Source organism: Odocoileus virginianus, chromosome 18 (genome assembly GCF_023699985.2).
Source record: "Odocoileus virginianus isolate 20LAN1187 ecotype Illinois chromosome 18, Ovbor_1.2, whole genome shotgun sequence".
Lineage (NCBI taxonomy): Eukaryota > Metazoa > Chordata > Mammalia > Artiodactyla > Cervidae > Odocoileus > Odocoileus virginianus.
Window position 1 is genome coordinate 29,676,603 of NC_069691.1, and position 19,058 is coordinate 29,695,660.

At 36.4% G+C, this 19,058-nt stretch overlaps 1 protein-coding gene across 9 annotated transcripts in view; it reads right to left on the reverse strand.

Annotated features, from left to right (window-relative positions):
• MPDZ (multiple PDZ domain crumbs cell polarity complex component) overlaps positions 1 to 19,058 on the reverse strand; it is a 160,749-nt gene that overhangs the window by 74,944 nt on the left and 66,747 nt on the right. For 6 of the 9 annotated variants that reach the window (XM_070480516.1, XM_070480515.1, XM_070480513.1 and 3 more), the window contains 9 exons: positions 16,544 to 16,727; positions 15,643 to 15,732; positions 12,000 to 12,097; positions 9,672 to 9,818; positions 8,662 to 8,826; positions 7,090 to 7,275; positions 5,741 to 5,950; positions 3,377 to 3,493; positions 1,826 to 1,993 (listed from right to left, as the gene is read on the reverse strand). In XM_070480516.1, coding sequence (XP_070336617.1) covers positions 1,826 to 1,993; positions 3,377 to 3,493; positions 5,741 to 5,950; positions 7,090 to 7,275; positions 8,662 to 8,826; positions 9,672 to 9,818; positions 12,000 to 12,097; positions 15,643 to 15,732; positions 16,544 to 16,727 — 1,365 coding nt within the window. The remainder of the gene's footprint in view (positions 1 to 1,825; positions 1,994 to 3,376; positions 3,494 to 5,740; positions 5,951 to 7,089; positions 7,276 to 8,661; positions 8,827 to 9,671; positions 9,819 to 11,999; positions 12,098 to 15,642; positions 15,733 to 16,543; positions 16,728 to 19,058) is intronic. The other 3 variants (XM_070480511.1, XM_070480514.1, XM_070480517.1) reach the window with 3 other exon arrangements.

The following is a 19,058-nucleotide window of genomic DNA, read 5'->3' on the forward strand; positions in this document are numbered from 1 at the left end:
TGCACATTGTGTAATCCCGTTAAGTAACAATTACCAAGTTAAACAATGCAATATGTCCCACTGGCAAGGAGGAGTGTGCTATGCAGCAGATTAGAAGATGCCATTAGGAGATGAACTCAGTTTCCAGCCCTGGGGCCAAAAAAGAAGGAATATGCCCCAGACAGGACTCAGATATGCCCCAGAGAGTCTCAGGTGTTGTGAGAGAGGAGCAGCTGCTCCATTCAAGATTATACCTTACAAACCAATTCAAGGAGATTGCCCAGCATCATTTGCAAGGATAACAGGTGCACCTTGAACATAAGAGAAAATGCTTTGAAAATGTTCTGGCCAAAAAAATTCCTGTTAATCAGAAAAGGAGGAAAATTGCCTAAGGCCTATCGAAATTCTACTTTCCAACCAACTTATAAATACAGATTCTCTTCCTACTGAATTTATGTGGAAAATATATATTTCACATATTTAAAAAAGAATTATTATCCAATCTTTTACTGAATTGATTATGTTTATTTACAGTATATTTCCAACATGGAAAAATAAGGAAAATATACCCTTATATGAACCTTTTGCCCAGATTAAACATACAGTAATATTTTGGCATATTTTCTTCAATTTCTCTTTCTTCTTAAAAGGATATAACGTACCAATATTACAGATACAACCAACTTCCCATGCTCTTTTTTTCTCCAAGAATAACTTCTTTCCTGAAGTTTAAAGGAATCATTCCTACACATTTTCAGATTTTCAAAATATACACACTCACATACACACTCATAAGTAAGTATACACTGAACTGCTCTGCTTATTAAATTTCTAGGAAATATAAACGAGTCCAAGAAATCAATAGAAAGACAAGCAACTCCACTATAAAATGACCAAAAGATATGAAGATGCCATTGATGGATATGAAAACCAGATGGCCAATATATGAAAACCTGTTCCACTTCATAAGCAATCAGAAATCGAAATTGAAACAGTGATATATCATCTCACACACAAAAGACTGAATAAACTTTATAAAATGTTACTTATTAAAAATTATAGAATAAAATTAAATAAAGGAAAAAAAAATTATAGAGTGTGTCACCAAGAAAATGAATAGAGTTGGGTGAGGCACTTATACCAGTAACCTATTTCGAAAATGTCAATGACAGACACATCATACAGCGGCTAGATTCTTCGCTCACTCGCAGTGACTTAGACTTTCTCTGCCATTCACTGTGGTTTTTACGCATTCTTTGGTATTATTTTGTATAAAAATAAATGACAGCATTAAGTTCAACTTAGATAATAAGTATTAAACTAATGCAAGGACTATTTTGCTATCCAACTTTCCACCATCCAACTATCCAACTTTAAATTTATATTTAAATTTAATATCAATATATTTATATATTAATATTATATTTATATATATTAAAATAATATGAATATAAATTTAATATCCAATTTATCCAACACGACTATCCAACTTTAAAACCATTCAGAAAATAAAGTTACTCTTGTAATTTTTCCGAAGTAGACACTACCAAAAACACAATTTAAGAAATACATTTCATTAAAATTTTTGTCTAATATGCAAATCCTAATCAAAGTTTTGAAATCTCGTATCTATCACACTGTATCACAGAACCCAGATTTAAAGAGTCCCTTGGAGTCAACAAGATATCCAGCTAACACTACCAAAAGGAAACTGCACTTTAATTTAAGAGTGAAGTCATCACTGCATAAACATAAGGTCTTTAACATGCCACTCCCACAAAATTCCATTAGCAATGATCTCTGGGAAGTAAGTTCTCTCATAAATAAAATGGTATTTCCTTTGTACCTTGGGAGGAGAAGATGGAAGGGAGGGACCATAATTCAGGTTATCACTACAAGCACTGCCACGAAGAGGTAAAATAGAGGCTTGAGCGGAGTAGATACTGTCATTATCAGGAGAGCGCTGTGACTCCAAGGCAGACTCATCTGCTAAGTCAGCATCGTTTGCGCTCACCTAGAAATAAAAACAATAAAGTCAGATGGGAATTCTGTTCTCAGACTAAAGGGCATACTGGTATCATTCTTTGGTCTATCCTAGTTTCTATTTAAGGACCTATTTAAGGACCTCTTCACTCTCTTCAACACACCAGAAAGGAACTACTGTAACAGAACAAGGACAAACTGGTGCTAGCATAGAGGGTTATTTTGTTTCATCAATGAAAGGGCAAAAGGTAACAACAAAGGGCTTGGAGCAATTCTAAGTTTAAATATTTCTATAATTAAAAAAAATACTTTTTTCCAGTTACCTGGAATTACAAAGTGAAATTATTGTACTGATTGCAATATACACCAAAACTTTCCAAATGGCTGATTCAGGAGCTGGCAATTGAAAAATAACCAACAAGAACCGTATCCTTCAACAATAGGATTATCAGAATCAAAGCCAGATGTGCACAATTAGTTATAAACACCTAATGGAGAATTTCACGGATTTGAAACCTCTCACTAGTCCAACACCACTAAGGCAAGTATTTAAAATATTCCTTTCTAGTCACATTGAGGAATGCTTCCCAGCCCTCCAGAAAAATTCTAGGTCAGGAACCTGGCTTTAATGGTAAAAGTACTAGGAATAGGATGTGTAATTTTTACACTTGTATAAATGTCATATGCATATTTACATCTGATATTTAGTTTTATACTTTATTAAGTATTAACATAGCACTGGCTCCCCTCTCAGACCATAAGGTTCTCAGGAGCAAGAACCATGTATTCACCCAACAAAGTTGGGCCTCCAGTGGTCCCTAAGTGTAGTTATTACAGTGAATGATTTTATATAGACCAAGTAAAAATAAAATTTTAATGTAAAAGCTTCTGGTAAATCAATAATGCTAACAAACATGTATTCATAGAAAACATGAACATTCCCTCTTTTGGAAGCTTTTGTGCTCTTAATCCATAAGTGAACTAATGTATGTGACTTTCATAGTATTAATATCTAATGAAATAATATAACTGTTACATCATTAAAAGGAAGGTAAAATAACTGATCTATGAATGAATACTGAAAACAGTTAAAGAGTGCTTAGAGATACTCAAGTACGTATTTAGAGCAAACAGTGCTCTAATAACTTTTGGTATGATGTAAAGATTAATTTTACATGTGGACATAATACACTGCTAACTGAATTTCCCCCACAAATTCAACATTTTTCAGGTATATAATGGCTTGCTTTTCTCATTTTGAACTGTGAGAACTACTGAAGTTGAAAATAATATGTTAAGTTTTCCAAAAGATAATGAACAAAGAATACAGTAAAACTTCAGAATGTTTTGAAAAAGCAAAAATAAGACATGTAAGATTTTGAAAGAAAGCTTGATAAGCCAGGTCGCAACTAACCAGAGCCAAGTCAGCCCTGAAGAGGGCTTTATCAGCCAGCCCTTCCTCCTCGCAGGAATGTGGCAGGTAGAGAAAGGAATCCTCCTTAGCAGAAACATAACCCTCTTCTGGGGACAGCTGCAGGGAGAGTGAAGTTCAGTGTTTGAGGATGAGTTCAGGAAAAAGAGGGAGAACAGAAAAGAGGGAGGGAAAGGGAAAATAGAGGAGAGGGGAGAAAAAAGTAAGGGGGGGAGGAAAAAATTGGAACATTTTCAAATAATGTTTTCAAGTTATAAAGTCATCATAAACAAATGACTTTAACATAAATGATGAGCAAGAAATAGAATAAATATTCATACTGAACAGTTTTATATTTTAAGACACAATAAGAATGTTTATCCCAATACCAACATCATCCATTAGATGAGAATGCCTTTCTACAAATATCTTCACCCTTCTTACAAAAAGATTATCAACATCAACAATTTTTTACATTATAATAGTCTTCTGGTCACTTCTGGTCACCTACCAAATACTTGAGTTGAACAATGACTTCTAAATACAGAAATAAGGCAACTTTTAGGTGTTAAGACATAGAAGAATCTGCAGAAAAAGAAAACATTAAAAAGGAGGACCAATATCTCTCTGTCATTCCTTACTAGAATATTACTTTAAAGAATGTAATTTCTCTGACAAGGAGAGTCAGTGAACTCTCAATGGAGTCTCTTAATTTAGCATGACTCAAAATATAACCATCACCATCAACTCTATATGTATATAATATACTTACACTGCACTCCTGATTATTTTAAAGAATGTTAATTTCTTTGACAAGGGACGTTAGTAAACTCTCAATGAAGTCTCTTAATTTAGCAAGGCTTAAAATACACCACCAACTCTGTATGTATACAATACACTTATATTGCACTCCTGAGAAGTCAAATTATAACCATGATCACAGTGATGGAAAACCTAGCATTCTTCTTAAATATCAGGAAAAAACTGGCTAAAACATTTAGATTGTCTTGCCTATATCACCCTGTACCACCAATATGTGCAAAAGTATTTCAGAGAAAAAAAAATGTTTATCTTCTTTGCCTACACATGAGTCTAATTTTTAGTAAAACTGACTTCATATAAATGAGATTTATCACAATTGCAATGCATATTCAATTTGAAATACTAAATACTCATATGAAAGAAACCTATTTTGGAACCAGCTAGGGAAGAAAAAAGATTTCTTCAGAGTTAAGTGGCACAATTTTCCCTTAAGGGCAGTAAAACACATGTATTGATCATGTTTGCCATTTTCTTTGTGCAACAAAAAGACCAGAACCATATGTATGGTCAATCTTAATAAATATGTAGAGTCCCATAATGCACTATCTTCATTCTTACACTCTTTATACTGAACCCTTGTTCTGATTCCTACAATCCTGGTTTCATTTGAGGTTTGCTTAATATTCTCTTTCTTTTTCCCTTCCTCAAATGAGTGAGACCATCTCTAATATTTCATTGCAATTCAATGATAAGTGCTATGTTGCAATCACTGTACCCAATAATCATACTGACATTATGTAGCATGAATTTATTAGTTGTTTTTATATTGCAGTAATTAATAACATGAATGCTATCCCCTCCCAGGAGGAGAGTTACAGGCGGATGAATCTAAATTAGAAAGTTCAATTTCTTGTACTGCAGTAATTATACAACAAATATTTTGAGGTCAACAGAATACTGGGACTTAATCCACTCTGACAGAGATTCTATTTCTTCCACTATAACTGAAGATTTCACTGTTAGGTGTTGTTATTAATTTCTCTAATACGTCAACTTACTGGTATAGATATTTTAAAGCCTATTTCTTTGAAAAACATTTGTTTTTATATTGATCATGACCTTATTTTTGAATTAAAAAAAGCTAAAAGTAAACCACAGAACATTAACTTTTAAATTTATTTCTGAACTTCCTGGATGTTTCTTTCCTTTATCCTTTTAAAAAATAGTAGAAGTGAAAGTGAGGTCACTCAGTCATGTCCAACTCTTTGTAACCCCATGGACTGTAGCCCACCAGGCTCCTCCGTCCATGGGATTCTCCAGGCAAGAATACTGGAGCGGGTTGCCGTTTCCTTCTCCAGGGGATCTTCCCGACCCAGGGATCGAACCCAGGTCTGCCCACATTGTGGGCAGATGCAGGCAGACGCTTTAACCTCTAACCCACCAGGGAAGCACTCAAAATTAAATTTTTACACTCATGGAGCCAATAACCATGCTGACGAAAAGTATCAAAAATCATGATTCAATCACGAAAATACCTGAAGCAAAAAGGTTGAAAGGCACTTTTATTTGCAAATAAAAAGAAATCAATAAAATCTGAATTCTTACAGGCAGAGGCTTGGCAACTCCTATTCTCACAGTTCCTGATGGTGCACCCTTCAGGGCCTGTACAGCTTCCTCGAGACTGCTGTTTTCCAAGTTAACATCATTGACAAACATGAGTCGATCTCCAGGGAGTAGTCGTCCATCCTTTTCGGCAATTCCACCAGGCACCAAAGAACGAATGACGATCACAGTGCTTGCTGGATCAATTGGATCCTGACAGGACGAGAAAGCAAAGAGCAGGCAACTTCTTTCTACACTTAAAAATCTTATTATAGGTTGCACTTTCTGCATTGTAATGGATGGGTAAGTTTTTCAAAGTTCTTTTAAAAATTCCATACAACACTTCCAGTGAATTATCTGGGTGAAGGCTATCTCCATTTTAAAGAGTTTAGGAAGAATCCACCCTAAACAATGGCATCCCCACTTTCAATGGTTCCCAAGTTGATCTTTTAAATTTTATAGGTAAATTTAAAATTGTGACTTCAGCTATTGATACACTGTCCAATTTTATAACTATCATCTGAGATTCACGAATTATTAACAGCAGCATTTACTGATAGGCTATTACTATTGTGGAACATCAGTAGATGTGAGTGTTCTGAGGAATGGGCTTGTTTTTGGAACGAAGAAATACAGGAGGAGGCCATATAGTAGTTGATAATGCAGTGTTTTCTGATACACAGCAACCTTAATATTAGTACAAGACTCCAGAACCATGCCTGAGAAAGAATACAGCTCTCTGGAGTCATCTGAGACAGCCTTCCAGCTCAGCATTAATTCATGAGGAGCAGGAGCTGCACTCCACCAGACCAGCAGTCGCCTCCCCTCAGTAACCCAGCCCAGAGCTCAGCACAAGGACCCAGGCTACACCTGACCTGACCTCATTCAAGATTATTCATCAAGTTTGGTCAACTAATAAGAACACGAGAATTTACAATATATCCAAAATGATACATCTATCATTCACTTCAGACAAAAGGTAAGTACTTGATAGTTTCTGTCTTACCACTCAAATATGAACCATCTATTAAGAGCAAGGAAATAAAAACAATTTAGGCATATTCCCAAAAGAAACAGAAAAACTGTATTTCTATGATATTCCTATAAAGTATTCTGCATAATCTTCAAATTTCCGAGAGCTGAAATATAAAAGAGCTCAAAAACTCAATGTCAAAAGAAATGCTTTATAATAATAATCTTATTATGAATTATTATTCTGAAAGACTAGAAACAAGAATACATATTTGATGACTCTAAAGTATTATCTACTTTTGCTCTGCCAGTAACAATATGTGTTTAGCGTCTGTTATCTTTTAAAAAAAAAAAAATTGTTAAAAGTAGGATATATTTACCTGGTAATCTAAAATGCTAAAACCAAGTCCTTTGCTCCCTTTCTCCAGCTCTATGTTCTGAACATCAGCTTCCCACATAGCCAAAGGTCCTTGAACTTCCTCTGCATTCCGACCCACATCAGTCATAGTGAGCACAGGATCCTCTGTCTCCGAGCACCCGATGAGTTCACCTAGATCTACGTGAGGCTGGATAAACAGACCAGACAGCTCTTATTTCACATGTACTAGATCCGCAGATGTACATACCAATACTACGAGGAAAAGGGAGATTCCCAGCATCTGTCCAGAATACAGCACTCACACACGAGCAGCAACAGTTTATCAAGAAACCTTTATGAATTAAGGTATCAACTTAGAAATAGCCTAACTTGTAATAGGCACTTAAAATGTATGGTTCAAAGAGCTTCCATAAAAATATATAGTGATTCTATCTTAGCAGCATAATTCTGTGTGATTTTCACCTTTTTCATCAGTGTCTGAATCACATCTGTTGTTAGAAAAAGAAATGTAAAGCTATTTTTGATATTAAAGAAAAAGAATGCTTATGATAAATGAGAACAATTCAAGAGGAAATGGCTGTATGCATAAGTTCTGCATACTGAGCAGACACGGGTTCTAAAATCCTGTGAGTTGTGTACGTGATTATTTCATTAATAAATTAACATGCATAGTGGCAAGACGATATCTGAAGACACATTAGCCTTGGCTTGAAGACTTCCTCTATTATTTTTCTTTTATCTCTGTTGCCTTGAGCTGCATTCTTAACCTGGGCTTCACAGTTATCCATCTCAAAGAATTTTTGTGGATAAAGTAAGGTAATATTTAAAAAGCACTTGGCACAAAAATAGGGGTTCAAACATTAGCTTCTTTTAGTCAAATATATTACAGTGAATCTAGATTAATTCAGTTTTGTATATCTCTTGAAAACACTAGATAGGAAAAACATTTTTGATGATGAAATGTTACTTTTAAATGCTGTCTTTGCTTTTTTAACAATTATTGCACAGTAGAATCATGGATGCAAATCTGTCCATCTGCTTTATTGTAATAATCCATTTATACCACATAAAATATATCTGGACATGTATGGTGCTAGACTGATTTCTACAGAATTTGGCTTTATGTTTCTTATTTTCCCCGATTCTTATCACCCACATGACAAGCACTGAGCTGGGGAGGTTATACAAAAGTATCTGACTAGGTATGTACTATATACTCACTACTTTCATATTTCAATCTCCTGTTAAGAGGGAAAGTGTCCATTTCATAGGAATCCTGTGAATAAATTATTCAAGCACCTATTTTGCAATAATACCTAATGGCTGACATTTTACCTCAAGAAAAGTGAGATTCAGAAAGATGAAGTGACTTGCCCACGGTCACAGAGAGAGTAAGGGCCAAGCCTGATTCAAACCTAGGTCTGTCTGACTCTAAAGTCTATCCTATATGCCACAGGATTTGTGAGGAAATCAGCACCAAGTAAGAAAAAAAAAAAGGCTTAAAAAATTTTTAAATGCCATATAGCCTTCCCATTATACATCCAGATTAGTCTCCTGTATCTGCAGGTCTGACCTTTTCTGTCAGTTCGATGTCACCTAAGTCCAGGCTCTCCAACTCCGACGGCGCAGCAGGCGGCACCGTTCGACGACAGCACACCATTGTCACCTCTACAGGAAGCTCTTTCAGAGCAGTCACCACGTCCTGGTGACTCTCCCCAAGAAGGGTTATGCCGTTCACCTGTGCAGAAAGAAAAGTTGGCCAAGAAAGACGACTTCCTAACAGGATTACTCCTTTCAAAGCAGTATTTTATCACATTAACATAAACTGTACTCAAGGGATGATCATAGCTGTACTATGCTCAGAACTATGGCTGGATCTGTAGCAGTGTTACCTAAAATAATTTACATGCAACACTACAGTCTTATTGGAATTGGACCTTCTAAAGTACTCACAGGAAGATCACTAGCTTTCACCCATGTTTCATATGCCTGTGTCACAGTCTGGAAAGCGAGAATTAACAAAATTGTTCCCATAGAATAAAGCTTGTTTTAAAATGATATATCACCATTAAATGAAAAACTTCAAGATAAAAAATGGAATGTATTTTATTATATACTAATATATTTTAAAAAGTGGGATAGATTAATAAATTCAAATTTTCTTACATATTCATTAAAAATATCTGGAAGATTTCATAGAACCAATAATAAGCAGTTACACCTAATGAAGGGTTGGGACAGAAAAAAACACTACTCACTGGAGTATATCTTTGTCTTATATGTGATTATGAAACATGAATATATTACCTATTCTAAAAATTGAATGTTTAAAAAAATGTAAAGATAGGTTTTATATTCTCTAGACCTAAAACAAACAAACACCATGCATGGAATTAGGTCTGATGATCAATGTACATACAGATTGGAAATTTCTGCTCTGGGTAAAGTTTTACTTGTGTATTTCTCTCAAGTACCCTTTGGAGGAGGAACTTAAAATAAGAACTTAATTGTTCACCACATTAAGCGTCCCACAGCCTTTTCAGAAGTTTATTTACGAAGGGGAAGATGGACTAGCTTGCTTACTTCCAAGAGCTCATCTCCACTGAAAAGCTTCCCACTGTGTCCAACGGGACCTTCCGGGAGAACAGATCGGATAAAATGATGGCCTACCGTTGCTTCCAGACTTATTCCCAAGCCACTGTTCTCGCTGAACTTGCTCACATGAGCCACCTGAAAGGAGAAATATCATCACAATTTTTAATATTCTTTCATTGTTTCTTTTTCTGTATATGTATTTTATGTTCACCCCCCAGAAGCTCAAATTTCTCACAAAAAACTCAAAAACCTTATTTTAAAGCTGCAAACCTTTAGCGTTTTGCCTTGGAAAGAGTATTGATGTCTATTAGTTTCCTGAACCAACACAAACCAAGAGGAAGCAGCCAGGTGCAAGCTTCCAAGACACTCTGGTAAGATGCTGATACCAGATGGAGGGTAGTCAGAGGACCACTGATAAAATCAGAAGCCTGAGCTCAAACCACACACAGAAAGACACATCCTTACCACCTTCCATGTGCCAGGACTATGCTAATCCCATCACGCAGACTATCTCACTTACTTTTCATAAATAGCTACAATGCCTATCCCTGCTTCCAAACTTACAAAAATGAGGTTCTGAGAGGTCAGTTTCAATAGAGTCACACAGCTAACAAAGGCACTTGGAACTTCAGCAGTCTGAACCCACGGCCCAGGCTCTGGACCGTAAACTGTATCAAGCGGACAACACTTGTCTTTAAAAGTGAATCAAAGCTTAAAACGAAATCACTGTTTTTACAGACAGTCCAATCACTATAATATTAAAATCAGAAACTATCCTAAAGATGATCTGCTTTATCCCCTTTAGAGTTAAGGGAACTGAGCAACAGACTGAGAAAAATACTGTTTAATTATAAAAGATCTTTTTCAAATCTTAATGAGCACAGAGTTAATACTGGAAGCTGCATTATCTGAGTTTTAAATCTATTCTTGACAAAATCCTTCAATTCCTTATTTAGGTATCACTTCCTCCATGCAGCCGTCCATGTCCCCACTTACAACATCCATCAATCCTTCTCTCTACTACCCCACTCCTCCTATAACTTCATTTATGCTGTGTAAGTACATAGGAAGCAACTGTAAATCCAGACATGTCATATTCACCTGTTTGATAAGGGCCTATAAATAGCTTAGTCCATTCTGACTTATAATAAATTTTCACCCTTGATACATTACTGGAAGTGCCACCAAAATAACATGTAGGCAAAGGGCAGTTAAGAGTCCACAGTCTCCGTTCTGACCTCTGTGAGGATTGGCTAGTTAAAGAGTGCTCTGACTACTCAAGTGTGACCCAAAGGAGCACAGTCTCCGTTATGCATGCCAGCCATGTTAACCCCACCCACAAAGGAACCTCCCAACATTCATTTCATGCTAAACTAACCATAGTTAAGCTGGACTTGGTTATCTTCTTTCTTGACTCAATTTAAAAAGGTGGTCACAGCTGTATTTACTCAAATCTTATTTGACACAAATTGAGTGTTTAAAAAACACTTTGTAATGAGGATTAAAAGAAACACTGAGAATACTGCTTGACACAAAGTATTCAGTAATGTTATTTTTACTAATATTATATATAATTATCTCTTGTGTTTTATCACCTTTAATCTAGAGCTACTTGAATATCATAAGCAATATGAAAATTTTTACCTAACCAAGTATTTTATTGGTCCTTTTGAAATTCCTGAAATTTGCTGGTATATACCTAAAGATTCATAATCAATGTCCACTTCATTAAAACACGTTTTAGAACAGCAGATCACAACTGCTACTCTAGGTATGCAAGTTGTTAAATAAACACAAAATGTTCACTATGGCCTAAGTAAAATGAAAAAAGCATGCAGACTAAAAACACTCAAGAAGAGTAAGAGAATAAGAATGATAAAGAGGAAATAGGGAAAAGTTCTTTTTACAATTCTGTACTAGGTCATAATGATTTTTGTTTTATTTTCAAGTAAATTCTGTCATTCAATTCTGATTCTTTCCATAAATCCCAGGAGTGAGAATCCGAAAAACTCTTCCTTTTATCCATATAATATATACTACTATGAGAAATAGTGATGAATTATAAGTTCTAAAACTTCCATTCCATGTACTTTAGCACCTTGGTACTTACTATCCAACTTTCTCCAACTTGAATTTTTTAATATCTGAATCAGCACACTTAGGTCTTTGAAAAAAACCCTGGTGTTGCAACTTCTCTAGGACTATTTACAATAGTCATCTTTGACTATTTACAATAGTCATCTTTATTACTGTCAGAAACTCCCTGCTCAAATACAGTTTACAAGTTGGGAAGTTAGGGAGGGGAAGCCAACGTACCACTATCTCATAATTAATCCCCATCATCCTCTGCCACTTGGCCAGCAGGGCAGCTTCCTGCTGTTGAGCATCTTCTGTTTCCTCTCTGTCAGCTGACACTAACGGAAGAGAGGACACAATTAGTGACGCACTACACAAATCTCCATGTCTCAGTATTCTGTGCCAGGGACACAGTGAAGAGAACCTGTCTGTCATACTGTTAGGCAGGAAGTTAGGCATGGGCAATGAGGGGCTGCCTGGCTGACAAGGACGCAAGCTGATCTCTAAGCTCCATCCTAGACACACCCAGGGGAGCTCACAAATACGCTACAAAACAACCACAGAGATTTTTCCAACTCGTGCACATGCGTCCAAGGCACACTAACCACGGGGGCTTCTCCAGGGAACCTTAGGTAGCTAGGAAGAAGCCCACTAAGGGTTCATAAATACTCCACACACACACACACACACACACACACACACACACATCTGACAAAAGAATGAATTATGGGAAGGCATAAACAACACAGCCTGCTGTTACATAACTTGCAATTGTCAATGGGCTTTGAGTGGAGGCCCATTTGCGTTCACTTTCACTGACTGGTAGTGAGTACAAGCCCTATTTTGCATTTTGCACCAGGCATAACCAAGAGGAGGAGACAGAAAGTATAAAAAGGGGGAAGCCAAGAGGAATCAGGAGGAGGATGATAACTCCTTTGGGACCTACTCCCATGTCTCCGGAGTGTCTGTGTGATAAAAGTTCTGTCTGCTTGAGCTGAACTGAGCTATCATTGTCTGTTGTTTTAAACCCTTTAGTCCATCAAACCAAATTTTCGTTGAAATGAGACAAGAACTGAGGAAGAACTGACATGATAATAATAAGTTTGGCTCTTGTCCTAATACATGATTTACTCTTATTTCTACAAACATTTTAATAATTCAGTTTAGAACTGTATATTCCAAGACTACTCTCTTTTAAGAGATATCTTTTAATTCTTAACTATATTTCAATTAAAGTATCCATATATTATCTAACTTTTATTTAAAAGAATGAAGACTCCAAGTAGCTCTAGGATTCACTTGATGACTCTCCAGTGACTATTAAAAAGCTATACTGCCTTCTATGTTAATCTCTTTCATTTGGTTCTACAGAGTACAGAAGGGAACATGCTATGACTCAGAAAAAACAAACAAAAGAAATTAACAAATAATACATGCAACTCCACGTACTCTGTGTACAATGAGAAAATATAAATAAAAAAGAAGAAACAAATGGAAAATGTTCATTAAATTAAAGCCCTATAATAGGAATCGTACTAATTGGTAAAAAAAAAAAAAAAAGGAAAGTGAAATCTATTTTGTGAAGAAATTCACAAAACAATTATGCAAACAATACTGAATTAAAACAAAATAAACTGGTTGAGGATAATTTTCAAATCATATCCAAGGATTTTCATGCCATCATATTTCTTACTCATAAAGGCTGTCTTTTAAAAAAATCTTTACAAGGCACTACTTCCTAAATTAGATTTTAAACATCACTTTTAGCAGTCAATTCTCAAATTTAAAGAGTAGTCTAAAATTTAGATGTCTCTTTAACTGCCTCCTTGTTAGTGGAATGAATGGGCTTTCACGCCATGCCTATTCCAGGTTTTTTGATGCTTTAAATTAATAATATTCAGCTTTCTCTTTGAGAAACTAGAAACAGTAAACTATGTATTTCTTTAAAAATCTGGAGACTAGCCCCCCAAAATGAGTGTTTTCTCAGCGTATTCAATGCTGAGAGGATAAATGTACAGGAGTGAACACAGATCATAGGAAATGTTTCAACCTGATAAGAGTTAAAAATAGGAGGGTCAGTTTGGTCCCACCTCCTCCCATATCCCATTTCTCTGATTCTGCAGTGGTTCCGCAAGTGAGCAATGAGCAGTGTTCAAGGAGGGTGAGATTCTGAATAAAGAACGTAGGGAATATGTAAGCTAATGATAAAAGATTTGTATTCATTCAACCAATCTACAGTCACAAAAACCCTCCATGTTCCCCCTTTCCCAAATGCCCCAAGATGAGATTCCAGGCATATTTAAAAACCCTAAAGTTCAAACTCCTGATGTTACTGATAAGTCAAATGACTTGCCCAGGCTCACACAACGAGTCAAATTTATGTGGAAGAGGCAACGGTATCTTATCCTTTGTGTGAGGACCAGCACTTTAGAATTGTTTATAGATATTTTTTCCTTTATTTTAAAAAGATTGTGAGACTCCTGATCCCAAGTCTAGACCCTCTCACTCTCAATGCACATCACCAAAGTAAAACAGACGGTTGAGCCTTTAAGACCATCCACTACCCTCACTCCATCTACTCTCTCAAGTTTTATGCTTTGAAACATTTTTAATCCTTTTCCAGAAACTGTGGTGCTAGACAAGACTCTTGGCGAGTACCTTGGACAGCAACCAGTCAATCCTAAAGGAAATTAACCCTGAATATTCATTGGAAGGACTGATGCTGAAGCTCCAATACTTTGGCCACCTGATGCAAAGAGCCAACTCATTGGAAAAGATCCTGATGCTGGGAAAGATTGGGGGCAGGACGATAAAGAGGCGACAGAGGATGAGACGGTTGGATGGCATCATCAACTCAATGGACATGAGCTCGAGCAAACTACGAGAGAGAATGAATGACAGGGAAACCTGACGTGCTACAGTCTATGGGGTCATAAAGAGTCGGACATGACAGAGCGACTGAACAACAAAGCACTTGCTGTATTCACTTTATCCTGAATAATTCCTACACTTCCTAGTGTAAAAATCGCAGATTGTGATTAACACCTGAGAATTCTATATATCTCACTCTTGGGATATCAGTGTGAACACAAATATTCACTTAAAACAAAAAAGTTAAATCACAATTTACAGCAAGAAAAATACTTAACAATGAAGGAGCTAATGTGTTAACAAACTGCAGCGCTTCAATATAACTATTTTAGTGAAGGGCAGAATTCTCATAAAGACATCTGTCTTGGGCTTTGTTCAGTGGATTTAGTTTATCAAACACCTAAAGCAATATGACAGGTCAAGGAAGCATGGACCATGCAGCCTAGAAAGATGGCAGCAATATGTTGACATAATCATGTATAACAATGCTGCCTTAAAATTTCTTTAAGCAGTGTGATGAATTCTAGGTGTATAGAGACAGAAATCTCAGAAAGGCTTAATAATCTCTCTGTATAACTCCTTTCAAAATTTATAATTTTAAAAAAATTTGGAGGAAAAAGCCCCCCAAATAGGCATACTTTCATTTGAGAGTTAAAGCTTTAAAGATTCATTCTTTATGTTTATTTTTTAAATGCTTTAACACTTCACTGTTGCTTGTTCAATAAGAGACATATTGGCTCTATCTTAAGAAATAAGGGGACTGAAATATCAACCGTGTATGTAACAGAATGATTTCTAAAGGTTCTGGTTTTTAAAAAATGAAGAAGAGAAGACTGACTCAGCAAGAAAATCTGCCAGTTCTAAATAAACAATTTTAATCAGCTAGAGCAAGGATTTAACACTCTTTTTTGAAAGTTATTTTTCTAATAATTTATAATATATCCATAGAGGTTGAACCACATTTGTTAAAAGTCATTTCTCTAAAAAAAAAAGTAATAAATATCATAATAACCTGGCTCCATGTGTTTACCTTCTTCTTCAATTGGTAATATGCTGGTGTTTCTCCTCAGCGATAAAGAATCTTCATCTTCTTGATAAGTATCTTAAAGATAAGAAGATTTTAGCACTTAGGCCTGTAATATAATCGAGCAACTTGATTTTTTCAAACTCTACTTTATTTGAACACCTAGATGAGAGCTAACTTTCTGTATATAAAGTTTTCAACAATCACTGGTACTTACAGGAAAGTTCTGCTAATGGAACAAAGAAGTGATAAAATTCCCCTGGGATTTGCCTCCCTGTTTCCTGGTCTGCAATTAGTAGTGTGTGGCATAAATGGTCAACAGTTTGAGAAATGAAACACACTTTCAAACCAACAGGCTGATTTCTACAAATAAATGCTTACATCAGGAAGCTACGTGGGAATTTGGTAATTTTCAGAGATGTTCATGCACAAACACTTATGCAAGACATTTCTAAATGTGGAAATAAGGGTCTCATGGTCTACCAACTGAGCTAGTCAAGCCTAAACACTGAATTAAAGCTGATTCCTTCAAGAAAAGGCTGGTCAATTTGGAAACATTACAGGACTCACAGGCAGAACAAACTTCCCCCTAAAGAGAAAATGTATCAATGACATCCAAAGTAAGGCAACAACAGAAAGGCAAATGACTGTACATGATTCCAAATGGGAAGCGGTGACTGAGAAAACAGGACAGAAGTCTGCTTTATTCAGAAGTTGTTTCTACAGTTAATGGACAAACCTCTGCTTGCAGTTAATCCCTATTGTATTAAAATCCCTTTTTACTTGGTTTATAATGAATAGTTACAACGAAGTTGCTCTTTAAATAATTTTAGAATTAGAAAAAAACTGATATGAGTCTAACCGAAAAATCAGACTCACGAGTCCTCACCTTTGCTAACACTTGCATTAACAGGAGACGAAGCCGCATCTTTTGTGACATCCTCCCGTGACGCCGATTCGGCGTCCTGCTTGGTGCCTCTTCTCATTAGCGTCAGATGTACAGTCTGCCCCGTGTGTCGCAACACCTCCACTGCTTGTTGATTGGTAAAGCCCTGAAGGTTTGTGCCATCTACCTACGGTTAGAACAAGACATGGTAAAAATAAAAGTATACCAACCCATGAAACACACGGTTACCGCTGCTCAGTGAGAAGAGAATTAGGGATGAGTACTCCCCTAGTTAGGGAGTGAGCTGACACCTGTTTGTGGACCAGTACTAGCTCAAATGCACGGGAATCACGCAGGAGTGTTTCATTTGTTTTAATATAAATTAAAGTCTCACTTCTAGAAATTATAAACCAGCAGGTCTTTAGGTGAGGCCCAGGATTCTGTATCTCTTAAAATATTCTTCTATATTTCTCAAGAGATCCTAAAACACAGTCAAGCTTGGAAACCAATCCTAGGTAGGACACAGAGGTATAGAAGATAGTGAAGAAAGTGGTCATTGGGAATGCTGACAAATTCCAAAGAAAGATGATGAAACTACCTTCCTTTTTATATCTTTGCCTCTTCAAAAAATATTTTCCCTTTTTCCTGTTCACAAATGATAAAACACTTGAGGGTGCCCCAGTGATCTGTGCAAACTACAGATATGATCCTAGCACCCCACCCTGCCTTACAGGAACAATCCTTAAGATGCGCTCCAAATTCTCAATGTGGCTTAGAATGGCCTGTGTCAACTCCACCTTGCATCACTGACCTCATCCTGCAGCATCCTATTTCTCTGCGCTCCAGCTCCAGAGGATCGTTTCCATTTCTCTGACCTGCAGCACTCCTTTCAGTCGTGAGGTCTTTGCAAATCCAGTTCCCTCGGTCTAGACTCTCTGGACAGCCCTCTCCAGCCCACACTGCTTCTAATCTATTCACTTAGAAAAAGCCCGTAACGGCTTAGTTCAATAGTTATTTCCACAATTAAGCTACTGATGCCCCTGACTATAGTTAAAGTTCCCTTTACCAATTCTTCACGGCACTCATCAGAAATTTAATTTTATGTTTTCCAGCATTATTTGGTCTATGACTGCATCCTCCAAGAGGACAGGTTGTGTGTGTCAGCAAAACAAAATGCTGGGAATTCCCTGGCAGTCCAGTGGTTAGAACCCTGTGTTCTCACTGCTGATGGCCCAGTTTCAGGCACCTCTGGGCGGAGAACACAACCCACAAGCCATGTGGCCACACATACACACAGACACAGCAAGACCAGTGCTGTTTTCACAGCAGATATTCACAAATGGGAAACTGGCTCATATGGCAAAGATTTACTGGTGAAGCAAGTTATATTTCTGAATAAATAAATGCAGGTTATAACATCTTAATTTTTAAAATACATTTTAAAAGGAAAAATTTGGAAAGCTGAAAAAGTAGTACAATTAATTAATGCTGAAATTCAAAGTCACTGACACACCTTTTGAATTGTGAAATAGCTGTAAAATGACTATGTAAGTATCACGCTTTTCTGAGCACAGTGCTGACTATAGTAGGCATTCAAATATTTACTAAATGAATAAGAACTACAATAAGACCTGTTATCAGTGGTATCCAAGATGAAGTACCTTTACTGCAGAGGTTTCTGGAAGAATGTAATAAAATTCATAATTAAATATATTTTTAAATCTCATTTTGTTTTATATACACATATATATATAATTCATACATTAACTTTGTATATAAAACAATATATACTATATATATAAAACAAGATGCATAATATATCATACAACATATATAAATACATAGGAGAAAAAAGGAAGGAGAAAGGAATAGGTTATAGATCGACTGATCGCTTAATAGACTGACTTTTTTTTTTTTTTACCAATGGGGATAGTCAATAAAAAATCCAGAGGCCTCTGATGGACATGATCAATATCAGAGACCTCAGCATCAGAGACCTCTGATACTCTGCAAGTTAAGTTTCGTAGGATAATTTTGTGCTAAATGGCAACTTGAACATAGGTGACTGACTCTCTCCTCTTTCCTCCCACCTCTATCTTATTGATTCCCTTTTAGAAAGACTAATTAAAATATAACAACAGAGAAAACACTAAAACAAAACTGTAAACCAAGGAAGAAGTCCTTATACCAGTAACTTGGAGGAACTTCTATGAGGAATGGTCTGAGTATGACCAGATTGAAGGCAGGGCAGCTGGATCTCTACCTGTGAGGAACATCTTGTTTGGTCTGTCGAGTGAAACATCAGTAAAATCCAACAACTGTCTTTCATTAAAAGGAGGCAGTAAGAAGGCACATGTGGACTTCAACTGGTGAGTCCAAAAGCCAATCAAGTGCCAGGCATCACATCAAGCTGGGAGCATACACCATGCAGACTCATATACACACAATGAAGTCACACTAGGCACACACCTGCATCCACACACAACCCCAACCAACTCCACAACACGCAGGGAAAACA